At 43.6% G+C, this 12,309-nt stretch overlaps 2 protein-coding genes across 2 annotated transcripts in view; both read right to left on the bottom strand.

Annotated features, from left to right (window-relative positions):
- Positions 1-5,526: 5,526 nt before the first annotated feature.
- prpf38b (pre-mRNA processing factor 38B) lies at positions 5,527-10,657 on the bottom strand. Its single transcript, XM_031855384.1, has 6 exons — positions 10,244-10,657; positions 9,580-9,648; positions 9,201-9,352; positions 8,736-8,796; positions 7,242-7,486; positions 5,527-7,014 (listed from the first exon to the last, which is right to left on the bottom strand). Exons 1-6 carry the CDS (start codon positions 10,451-10,453, stop codon positions 6,294-6,296), a joined length of 1,458 nt encoding a protein of 485 aa, XP_031711244.1. The 5' UTR covers positions 10,454-10,657; the 3' UTR covers positions 5,527-6,293.
- Positions 10,658-11,132: 475 nt separating this feature from the next.
- Positions 11,133-12,309, bottom strand: part of LOC116387394 (protein FAM102B-like) — a 7,444-nt gene continuing 6,267 nt past the window's right edge. Inside the window, exons 10-11 of the mRNA XM_031854411.1 lie at positions 12,191-12,254; positions 11,133-11,931 (exon numbers count right to left, since the gene is read on the bottom strand). Coding sequence (XP_031710271.1) covers positions 11,889-11,931; positions 12,191-12,254 — 107 coding nt within the window. The 3' untranslated portion in view covers positions 11,133-11,888. The remainder of the gene's footprint in view (positions 11,932-12,190; positions 12,255-12,309) is intronic.

The following is a 12,309-nucleotide window of genomic DNA, read 5'->3' on the forward strand; positions in this document are numbered from 1 at the left end:
CTTCAAGGATATTCCTGCAGTTTTGTCCAGGTAATTCGTAACACATGACATAGTTGTATTCAAGAGACTTCCTAATGATTGGGAAATAACGGACCCAAAAATAAAGCGTTGCCAATTTTGTTTTTCTATCAGCACATATATTTACAGAACTATTGAAGTTGGTCGCATGATGAAATAAAACCTCGCTCTGTTTTAACATCCACCATCCTTGTTTCATCCAGATCCCTGTGTGCCCCAGAATTTGGCTGCCACTGTGAACTGTGAAATGAAAGTTGTTTCACTGAGCTGGGATGCCAGTAATGGGACAAAGCTGTACGTGGTATCAGGAGAGGCGGGAAACAAAACAGTTGGGCTCACCACTAATGTCACCACAGCTCACTTTTCTGACTTTAACTGCGGACAAAACTACAGCCTCACAGTAACACCTCACAACAAGCTCTGTGCTGGAAACTCCAGCGCACCGGCTTCCACAGAGACATGTACGTACCAGTCAGATATGAGTTCAGCTCACTTTTAAAGGCAAACAGATGAAACATGTAATGGTAAAAGTCAGCTCAAACGGGTCTAGAATGAACTTGTATGGTATTTGTCCCAGGGCCTTGTCCACCTGCAGGAATCTCCACCATGCAGGACTGTCTCTCTGGCATCGTCCTGGTATCCTGGCAGGCCAGTAATGGGTCAGACTACTACACATCCACCATGCAGACTGACACCGGCATCTCAGAAATGTGCATGTCTGACTCTAATGAATGCAGCGTCCATAGCCTGACCTGTGGGCACAACTTCTCTGTGTCAGTCACGGCCTCCAACAAGCAGTGTAATATCACCTCCAGACAAACCACAAGTCTTCACTCAGGTGAGGTCTTTAAAAAGACTGAAGTTTACGATGCTTTGTCTTTGTAATCAAGAATCATTTACTTTTCTCCTGTTATTCACTCCTACAGTATTTATAATTCAGAGGATGCAGCTAAACCAATAACGTTTAACGGCTTTCAAAAATATCTATCAAATAAAACCATTTCCTTAATCCCTCTTGATGATGATCTACTTTATATATCACTCTTATGCACACAAATACATTATTTATTTCTGAACTTTGAATTCAACGTGATGAAGCCCTTGTCTGCCCCCTACCTGCAGTGCCATGTGCTCCCAGTAACATCTCGGCGGTGATGAACTGTGCCAACAACACTGCTCTTGTGTCCTGGTCTGGTCGTGGTGCTGTACAGTACTCAGTGACGGCCCACAGTGGTCAGAGCAACGTCAGCTGCCAGAACTCTAACCACAGCTGTAGACTTGACAACATCACGTGTGGCAACCGCTACACTGTTCATGTGGTGGCTATGAATGACAATTGCTCCAGTATCCCCAGCCAGGCTCTGATACTCAACTCAGGTAAGAGAGGAAACACCAACAAATTCACTCTTATACACGGTTATAGTTTTATACTTTTGTGCTGTGTATACCAAAATGTTCAACTTTAAATGTCTCCTTATTCCCAGCTCCCTGCCCGCCTCAGAATGTGAGTGCAGAGGTCAACTGTCTGTCAAACGACATGACGATTTCTTGGGATGCCATCAGAGAAGCAGACCACTTTCTGGTGTCGGTAATTGCAGACAATGGAGGAACCAGCGAGTCCTGTAACACCACAAACACGGCATGTTCCATCAGCAACGTGACCTGTGGAAATACATTCAGGGTTCAAGTCACCTCCGTCAGAGGCGCCTGCCGCAGCCAGCCCGGTCAGGCCCACAGCATCCCGTCAGGTATGAAAACTTCAAAAGGCTTCCATCCTTGCAAAAAAAAATCCATCCATCCAGTTACCAATTTAACTGTCATGTTTACTTTCTAGCTCCCTGTCAGCCTCAGGGAATCAGAGGCAACCTCGACTGTGTGACCAATTCTGCCTGGATATCATGGGATGCTGCTCCGGGGGCGGACAGTTACACCGTGTTAGCTGTGGGTGGAGGGGACTATACAGCCAATTGCACCACTTCCTCCAACACCACATGTGAGGTGGAGGACCTGGCATGTGGCATGCTTTATAACTTCAGTGTCACTGCTAAAAGCAGCAAATGTGAGAGTCAGCCAATTGCCACCATCAACTTGCAGACAGGTAAAAGAATTCTGACTTTGTAGATGAAATAAACCACGTGAATTTAAAATAATGCCCAACCATGAGTAAAACAGAAAGTCATGGACGCTGCAGTTATCGTTAATGAAAATCTGTCTCTTCTTCCAGCCCTCTGCTCCCTCTCTGGTATCACAGCGGTTCCTCAGTGCCACAATTCCTCCATCCTCGTCCTGTGGAATCTGATGGAGGGTGGCCAGGGAAACACTGTGTACACAGCCACAGCAGTAGCCAGTGATCATACCTGCCTGTCCTGCAACAACACTGGCACTAGCTGCTACCTCCCTGGAGCACGATGCGACCTCCATTACACCGTCATTGTTGCTGCTTCATCAGACCAGTGCAGCGGTCTGAGAAGTCCACCGTACAGAATTAGCATGGGTATATAGATTTCTTTTTTGTTTTCTGACATACCATCTTTTCAAGTACTAACTTAAATGTATTGTTTGGATGAGTTTTTCCCATTCCTTTTTGGCTTCTGCAAAGGTTTCTAGCTGAGACTTATATGAGAAGATATATACCACATTCATATCTGTCCGGTAGGCTTAGCAAGAAACGAGACATCACCTATTCCCAACTTTTCTCACAGAGCCGTGTCCGCCCAGGAACGTGGTGGTCAACGCCACCTGTGAGGACAACAGTGCACTGGTGTCCTGGAGCCCCTCTCCTGTAGCAGAAACCTATCATGTCGTCGCCATGGGTGTAGACGGACATCCTCATACTTGCAACACCACCTCCAGTAACTGCAGCCTATCAGAGCTCCACTGCGACCAGCAGTATACAGTATTTGTGACTGCCAGCCATGAGAACTGCTCCAGCAAGGCCAGTCAAAATGCCACACTCAACACAGGTATTAGTCTTTATATACTAAAGACATGGGGCAAACCAGTCTTTGTTCATCCGTTGACCAAACACAACTAAATAATATTAGTTTCAGCAGTTTGATCTTCTTTTTCTGTCCAGGTCCCTGTCAGCCTGATGGTCTCTCGGTTACTTTCCACTGTAACAATCAGTCTGCATTGCTGTCATGGACGGCCTCAGATAACGCTGTAGCCTATTATGGCTGTGCCCAGGCTGGAAATGGAGACATGCTGTACTCTTACAGCACAGATCCCACCTGCACCATCCAGGCTCTTGATTGTGGAACAGTTTACAATTTCTCTGTCCAGGCCTCAGATGGGACATGCAACAGCTCCTTCAGTAGCCCAGTGCAGAGTGGAGCAGGTATAAGAGCCGCATGTAAGACTCAATAACTTAGCAACATATGCTCTTAATGTGGACTAATACATGAATTATTCTCTCTCTCTCTCTCTATCCAGCTCCCTGCCCGCCAGACACTGTTGAGGTGCAGCTGCTACCAATGGAGATGGAGATCCAAGTGACGCGCTTCAGCTGGACACAGATCACCTGTAGCGACACGGACTACATGCTGAAGTTAACAGGAAGTCTGCTGGGAGACAGCCAGGCCCAGCTCGAGGTCTCTTCCTATTGGACAACCGTGACGTACTTTGAGATTCCTCTCCCCTGTGGTTCATCCTACTCTGCTACACTGGAGAGCAGGAACGCTGCCGGTACCAGCGACCCATCTGTGCCTCTCAATGACACAACAGGTGAACTACACTGAACGCTCGAGCTACTGTTCAAACATATTTCTTACATTTTGCCCTTTTGACAATGGAGTCTTTATCATAGCATAGTATTTACTTTATTTATAGTAATATGCAGTCGACTTTCTTATGGCTGACTAGACTTGTAACCACATATCATAGCAACATAACATTGCACTGTCATGACTTACTGTGACACTTAAAGACAACATCCATCGTTCATGTTATTATTAACACCTGTGCTTTTCCTACTGACAAGTCAAATTGTCTGCTGTGAAAAGGGCCAGTTGTTGTAGCTCATTTAGTCATGAATGTATATGATTTTCATTTGAAACCTAGTTTTCAGATGTTTTAACAAACTCCGACGTCTCTCCTCCCAGCTCCCTGTCCACCATCAGGGGTGGTGTACAGTGGTAACAGCTCCTTTGCCACAGTTGCGTGGAACGCATCCGTGTTTGCCACCACATACACGGTGTACGACAACGGTGCGACGCCAAAAGCCCAGCTGTGCAGCACTGCAGGGCTGTCCTGCTCCCTGTCCAACATGGCCTCCACTAACCTGGTGATCACAGCCAGCAACACAGCTGGAGAAAGTGAAACGACAAGCGTCACAAACGGTAGGACCGTCAGTGTGTTTGCTTGTATAAATAAGCATGGAGAGGGGGCTGTATTTGAAAAGACACATTTCACGGTATGTTTAAAACAAACTGAATTGATCTAAACCTTTTCCCTGTAGTGGTAACACAAGAACGCAGGAGGAGAGATCTCAGTTGGCAAAAGCCAGAGCACGGTGGGTTTGTATTTATAAGGACAGATGTTACAAAAATGATAGGTAGAATATTAAACCTAACCTGAATATATTAGCATTATTATTCCTCTTTTATTGGACTCTGAACTCTGACTTGATTTCCCCCAACAGGAGGCCTCTCAGCTCCCGTGCTGAATGTCACACAAGCAACGGCAACAGTTGTTTTAATTGAGTGGCCGCCAATAGAAGGTGCTTCCCACTACAGACTGGTCATCAGGGAGCAGAGCAGCTCCAGTGAGCCCGAGACGAACATGGTGCAAGGCGAGCTCACCATCGTCACTGATCTGAACCTGCACTCCGCTTACTGTTTCTCCGTGTGGGCCGAGGACTCGACCACTAGTGGACCAGAGTCAGAGCCTGCGTGTGTGCAAACAGGACAGGGGCTTGATAGCAAAACACTCATGTAGACAGAGCTAGACGTCTGCACTCGTCTCCCGATTAAAATGTGATGGTCTCACTGTCAACGTATTTGACAAATCTTTTCCCAGTTACCTATAATACACAACCACTTTAGGTCTGGTACAACATGGGAATTAATTAGCATGCTCTGACATTTACATTTCTGCTGCCAACCATAAACTGCAGTTAGTTTGAGGTGTTACACAAGGGAAGAGGTCTTCTAAATGAGAGCCCATGCCCACATTTTAAGTTCCTCTATAAAATCGTTTTGTCTGCTGTTGGTTGAGGTGATATGTTTTATCTTGGGCCTTGTTCCTCTTGGTTTTTAAAAATATAATCACTTTTGTAATGACTTAGTCACCTTAAAGTTAATCTATCAGGAATTAACATGTCCAGGGTATTTGTTTACTAATTCTGAATGTATATTTAATATGGAAAACATTTTCAGAATGTTCTAATAAAACTATTCTTTGCATTCAGCGTTTGTCTTAACTCAGTGATTGTTGTCCTTAAATGTATATAGTAATCTATGCTTGTATGACATTTGCCAAGTCATTTTCTTTCAAGACAAGAACAATGTGTTGTTTGTAAAAGTGTTTTATTAGAAAACAAAATGCAACAGAGCAATAACCCAAACACAGCACAGGCAGGGCTCAGTGTGTGAGTCGTACAAAATCACCCTTTGCAGACTGCTCATTCGAGGATTAAAACATTCTCGTGCTGTCTACACACCACCATGGACAGAATTGCTTTTTGCTGAGCCATCGTTCCACATTGCTGCTACGCTCAAATTTGTACTTCAACCCGTCACTTGTGACCCTTCAAAGCATGTTCAGAATACAACTGAACGAGACGCTTAAATATGAAGAAAGTCCAAATATATGCACTGTGATATCAGTCAAATTTAAAAAATATGTTTTGGCCTCTGTATCGCCTGAAAATAATTCTTTATACATTACATAAATCATGACAGTGTTGAGCTGAGCTTCCAGCAGCGACTGCACTCGACCCAGCAAGAAAGGCAACTCAGCACTTTCATCGTGTGTAGACAGCCTCCAAAACAGTATGTACACACCCACATCTTCACAGGGCAAACGAGCGCACCATAGAAAATTAAATTTTTGCCACTTTTCAAACTGTGAAGACCAACTGTTCTGATGGGGGGAGGAGAAGGCAAAAAAAACATAAAAGTAAAGCAACATTACATCGGCCAAAGACGACAACTGCAGATGTCAATGTGCTGACATTCCTTCTCTTTAGCACAAGTGACAGACAGCTGGGTAGAAAAAAAGGATGGTAAACACGGGAGTAGAAGAAGTAATATTGCTGGGGGGGGTGGGGGCGACATTTACTCAGTGCTGTGACTCCTATGTTTACTAAGGTCATTACTGGACTCTCGCTGATGATGGCTCCTCTCTTTGCTACCACTACGTTTGTGAGAACGCTGCTCTCCGTCTCTCTCCCTGTCTCTATCTCTGCTGTGGCTGAGCTCTCCTTTCCTGCTCTTCTCTTCTCCCCCACTTTTGTGCTTCCTCTCCCTGCTTCGACTCCGACTCAACTTTTTGGCCTTCCTCTCTTCTCTGTGCCTCTCCCTGTCCTCTTTATGCTTCTTGTCGTCGGTCTCTCCCCTGCTCTTTTTGTCCTTGGACCTCTCCTTCTCTGCGCCTCTGTCTTTTTGTCGTTCCCTGTCCTTCTTCCTGCTCTTGTCTTCCCCGCCGTCTCTTTCTTTGTCTCTGCGTTCGTTTTTTCGGTCCCGGCTGCCACTGCGGATTCGCCTACGTTCCCTACGGTCTTGGTTCCTGTCTGCACTGCGGGACCGCCGTCTCTCCCTGTCCCCCCTCTCCCCTCTGTCCCTATCCAGGTCCCTGTCCCCCCTGCCGTCCCTCTCCTTCTTCTGGCGGTCACGCTCCCTCTCCAGCTCTCGGTCAAAGCTGGGGCCGTGGCGTTCTTTCTCGCGGTGGTGGCTCCTGCTCCTTGACCGCTTGGGTGACCGTTTGGGTGAACGTTTTGGTGACCGCTTGGGTGAACGTTTGGGTGACCGCTTGGGGCTCGGTGTCCGCCTGGGAGTCCTGGCAAGAAAAGCAACATTAGCTTCAAGCAATTAAACTTTCTGTTCTAACAAAACTAAAGATTGGCTACATAAATCTGAATAATTGTAGCATCCAGTAAGTCATGGCAAGAGTTGTATAGTCATATGTATGAACCTTTCCATCCTAAATAGCTGCTAGATGATGGGGTCAGGTAAGATTACCTAGAGAAAATAAAGCAAAAAAGCTTGAACCATTGACTGCGTTACCTTGACTGGCGTCGTTCCCCTGGCCTCCCTGCCTCTGCTTCCGGCTCTGCGGGTTCCTCCTCCTCCTGCGGCTCCTTCTGAACAACCTTACGAGGCCTCGCCTTCATCTGCTGGTCAATGAACTTCTGCACAGGCACTGGGATTCGGGGGAACAGAGTGGAGAACCACTCCAGTTTGGTCAAGAAGGAGCGCAACATCTCCCCAACGGTCATGACACAGCCACCTCCTGCCTTCACATCGAGCTCCTAGAATCAAACGGTGGGAAAGAACAATAGAAAAAAAAAAAAAATCAATTAGGAGACACGGGCAGGACACAGGAAAAATCTGATCGCTTTCTCAATCTTGCCTCGAATCAAAAAGCAATTTGTGATGACCAAGTACTGAACATTCACCTCTGTTCATCTAGCTTAATCTCTCATATCAATCAGATTTGCCTACTTTACTTTGATAGTTTTAAAGAGGAAACACAACTGTAAATATAAAAAGAGCTTGCCTCGTCTAATCTGTCTGGCAGTTTCTGGAGAGTCTGTATTTACAATGTGAGCTTTGATCAAGCAAATGCTATTACATTTCTAAGATCCGCCCTCCTTTCCTTCACATCTGTTTAAAACGACATGTTCTAAAAAGTGGTTTGCATCGACTGCTTACAGACCAGAAATGAAGGAAACAAGAGAGCAGCATCTAATAACACTGACACTTCCTCATTGAGCCCAAAGGACAAACAGAGAGAAGCAATGGCTTCCTTCAGTCTCCCAAAAGCACAACGGGGCCGTAGGAGCATAACAACTGCCCACAGTATAAGCACAGGATGGAGCAGGTAGGCCAAATGCACACCAGTTGAAGAGTTATCGACTTTATATGGTAGAGAACAGCCGCTTTGCACTCACACACGCAACCCAACAGTGCTGAGAAACAATATCCAATTCACCTGCTGCACAATGGGCATCTAAAGAAAAAAACAGGGGAATTAACCAGTTGGGTAGGATTTCATATGATCAAATATAATGCAACAGAACATCAAAGGAGGCCTGGCTGCACAGCCTGGTATCAAATTGTATGCTAATCAAATAGGGTGGGAACAATAGACTAATGCAACAGTTGACATGTGTTATATGGTTTGTGTTTATCTTGTCTGTGTGTATCCATATGAATGCTCCAGTTGCTATTAATCCCAAATTTAGTTTTGTGCAACAAGTCCTGATAAAAGCTTGTCAAAAACAAAAAGGGCATGCCTTAATATTACATTGACGAAAAGATTGACTCATTATTGTATATGGTACTTACCATGATAAAAATCACCAGCAGAGAAGTGAACAAGTAACCTAGCTACTTAGGTTTAGAGGACAAAAGTTGGGGACAATTAAGCCAAATGAAGGCAAAGGTGAAAAATCAGCTATGAGCATCACAAGGGAGGGACAGTTTTTAACTTGTGTCGTGTAACTGTGTATTTATTGCAGAGAAAGAAACATTAAATTATTACCCGAGGTGACATACCTCCTCATCATCCAGGAAACCGTCGTACCATTCTATCAAATCTGCCGGGGGCTGAGTGTATCTGAGGAAGAACCAAACAGAGAGCACAAAGTTTAATTTGAATTGTTTTTACGGACCTGTTCCAATAATACCTCATACACTGATTTTCAAACAGGTGAGACTTAAATAAATAAAAATGTGATCAGAGCATTACAATTTCCCTTACACAGATTTATTTTAGTACCAAATTTCTAATTACAATATTTATTATTTTCTATTAACTGATGAGGTCTTGCCTTAAAATTATATTTCCAATAAAAAATATTGCCGTAAAAGAACAACACATTTCTCTTCTGAAACAGGTGGGCAGTTGAGCAATCAGAATTACGTCTTAACTAAAATGTGCAAAATATCTAGTAATGCACGGAATCTCTGCAAGTCTAAAACAAAAAAAAAACCTACATAGAAGAATTATGGCAACCATACCTTATGTACATGAATCCAAGCGTTCTGATGTATGGAGAGTCTGTATGAGTGATCAGACCCATCAGCTGTTTGCGAGTCAACTTGAGAGTAAACAGTTTGTATAGAAGACAGAAAGCAGTGGACACAATACCACCAGTCCCAACTCCACGCACCTAAAAAGGATGAAGACACATTCGTAAAGCATATCAGTGTAAATGATTCACAGCAAACCTATTCACAACGACTGGTCTTTAGACTACATCACTCAAGAAGTACACTAATTAAAGTACTAATAAATCACTTCAATGTCTCATATTTGTAAAGCATCATCCTCCAGGCTGGTAAGGGTAGAGGGGGGGTTAGACATGGGGAATATAAAAAGCACGTACTTCTCACTTACCCCTCCGCACATTCCAGTCTGACCCGCGGTCTTTCTGCTGCCTTTTTCCCAAGGTTCAGCATGGGTCACCTGTAGGAACACAGGACGAGTTAACTAGTTTACACACACATACGTCTGAGAGACCGTATTGGATCTGCACAGATCACAGCACACATTAGAAAGATACCGTCCACCTCCCTGACGACTTGCATTAGAGGTTCCATGAGATATTCTGGGACTATCGCGGACGGTCCCCTCGCAGATAACACAGATCAACTCGTATACATAACGATGGTGAACTGCCCTAATCGTTCTAAAAATGTTGACGTACCGTTAGCCTTTAAACTACCAATCCCAAATGAACGGAAACGTTACTCCAACAAACCAGGTGTAAAGTTTATGCAAGGTTGATAATGGCAGCAAATTGACGGTACCGTATTTGATTTAACGTTAGCTTAGTTGCTAAAGTTAGCTAGCGTTAGCTTACTAATAATATAAATAATGTTATACATTTGTGGGCAATTATGTGAATTAGGCGGACGTCTTTCCGTGCCCTGAAGTTAAGTTAGTTAAAATGAATGCCATCTGATCCTAGTTACCATAGTTATTTGACGACTGCAGTGTAGCGCTAGCTTGTGACAGTGGATATCTAGCTAGCATGCGGCTTAGCATTGGCTAACGTTACCTTGAAGTAGATTTCGTCCACAACTTCATGGTACGTCTTAAGTTCATAAAGCTGAACTTTGAAATACGGCGAAGACAGTACATTCGTAAGGATCATTGGGTTGAGGTTCATGGTCTTCTCGTTGCCCCACAGAGGCAATACATTTCCATGTTTTCCTGGTGGAGGCTTGCTAACGGCCTGTGTTGGTAGCTGGTTTCCGACATTAGCCATGTTAGCTGAATCCCACGCCGCTAAGCTTACTGTACAGTTAGCGTATTTCCGATTACAGACCCATCAATATTATATCGTGAAATGATGATCGTTAACAATTTCGTCCGCTTAATTGTCGCTGATTTGAGGTTAAATTGATGTTAACAACTTCCCGCCGTCGTTGTAGCTCGGTGCTGTTGCGAGGTGGAACGGGACCGTTGGTGGTGCAATGTGAAAAGAACCGACCGCTAACCGTCGATACGTCAACAAGGCGAATGTTTACAAAATAAAAGCATTTATTTATAAATCTAATTGTTTAAATTGTTAAATCAAACAATTGTGCAAACACATATTTCTAAGGCTTCTGTAAAGACGGGGTGTTTTAATTATTATGTCATGGTGTATTTAAAACAATTTTGCTTTTCATATCAATGTACTCAGTACACGTTTATTTTGAATTTTTTTTGTCTTGCCTCAACAGGAAATGGTACATTTTACTTTCCGATTTAAATTTGCCGCTTGACAATTCCAACAACCAATTTCCTCTTAAAGCTTCCATTGTCTTTTTAACATTTAATTTGATATGGGTAGTTAAATAAAATGTAACCATAAATTTGCTAATTTGCTTTTTCCTTCCATTTTAATTCTGGGTCACATTTTCACCCCTTCTGCAAAAAGACATTAAAATCCAGAATGCACATTTTTTTAAATGTTCTTTTTATTTGGCCTATATACATATACATACATAGATTACATACTTTAGATATGACTTGGCACAAATACAAAATCTGTGGTAAAAATAAATTCCATCCGTTAACTATGACTTTACAGACATATGCACACGCACACAGAAAATAGACATCATACCGAAGGTACAAAACATGAAAACTTCATGGTATTTTAAATTCAGTCATCCTCCCTCACAACCAGGTGAGGAACCAGGTGACATATAATGGTGCTGTAACCGCCGTCAATTTCACAATGTCAGTTATCAATTATTTAAATTTGATGGAACTTCAAGGAACGGACGCAGTCCCCTCCAGCCACTTAAGGTACAAGTAAAATGGTGACACAAAATCAACCACAGCTAAATAAAAGCATGTTGGGTACTGAAGGATATTTTTTAAATAACAGAGATGAGTCAACAATATAATGTAGAATTACATTACTAATCATAGTCTTACTTTTCAAAGAAGACCAACAGAAATGTCAGTACACCAGTAATCTCAGTCCCCAAAATGTTCCAATTGTGGCCTTCACCTCCACTTCTTGAACACTAGAAGGCTCTCCTGGTCAACAGACACTGTAGGTCAGACGCAGAGGGATTGCGTAAAATAAATTAAATCTCCTGGACTGAGGCGGGAGCATGTTTTGATGGCAATTCTACAACTCAGTCTTGTATACCCCGTATCAGTGTAATACGGCACCCTTATGACAGGCACATGCTTCCCAAAGCCTAGCGCTTGATCACCACCTGCTCAAAGGCTCCAGCCGCAACCCTGAAAGAGAATGCCACAACGTGTTACATGACAGGAAATGAGGGTGGTTATGTGATCTGGCTGCTGCTGTGGTGCATTCTTTTATAAGCAGAACTAACACTGTGTTGTGAAATTGAAAGTACCGTGTGACATGTATGTAATAGATTCCTAAATAAAAACATGTTCATTTCACCATTTAGCATATGTCCAATGAATTTAGATTTGTAATAAATGCCTGCTGCGTGGCAACCACAATCCACAGTTACATAATCACACCCACCTCATATGCTGGCTTCCTAAAGCTGTACTCCCACCAGGACCAACAAACAAGCTGAGCCCCTCATCTGTAGCAACACACACACACACACACACACACACACACACACACACACACACACA

Source organism: Anarrhichthys ocellatus, unplaced genomic scaffold, assembly GCF_004355925.1.
Source record: "Anarrhichthys ocellatus isolate YVR2014 unplaced genomic scaffold, GSC_Weel_1.0 scaffold15, whole genome shotgun sequence".
NCBI lineage: Eukaryota > Metazoa > Chordata > Actinopteri > Perciformes > Anarhichadidae > Anarrhichthys > Anarrhichthys ocellatus.

Excerpts from the sequence above, each read along its gene's own strand:
- prpf38b (XM_031855384.1), bottom strand. The coding sequence starts at position 10,453 with ATGGCTAATGTCGGAAACCAGCTACCAACACAGGCCGTTAGCAAGCCT. Across the intron at positions 9,649-10,243 it reads TGGACGAAATCTACTTCAAG|GTGACCCATGCTGAACCTTG; the intron begins GTAACGTTAGCC and ends GTGTTCCTACAG. Across the intron at positions 8,797-9,200 it reads CTTGGATTCATGTACATAAG|ATACACTCAGCCCCCGGCAG; the intron begins GTATGGTTGCCA and ends GTTCTTCCTCAG.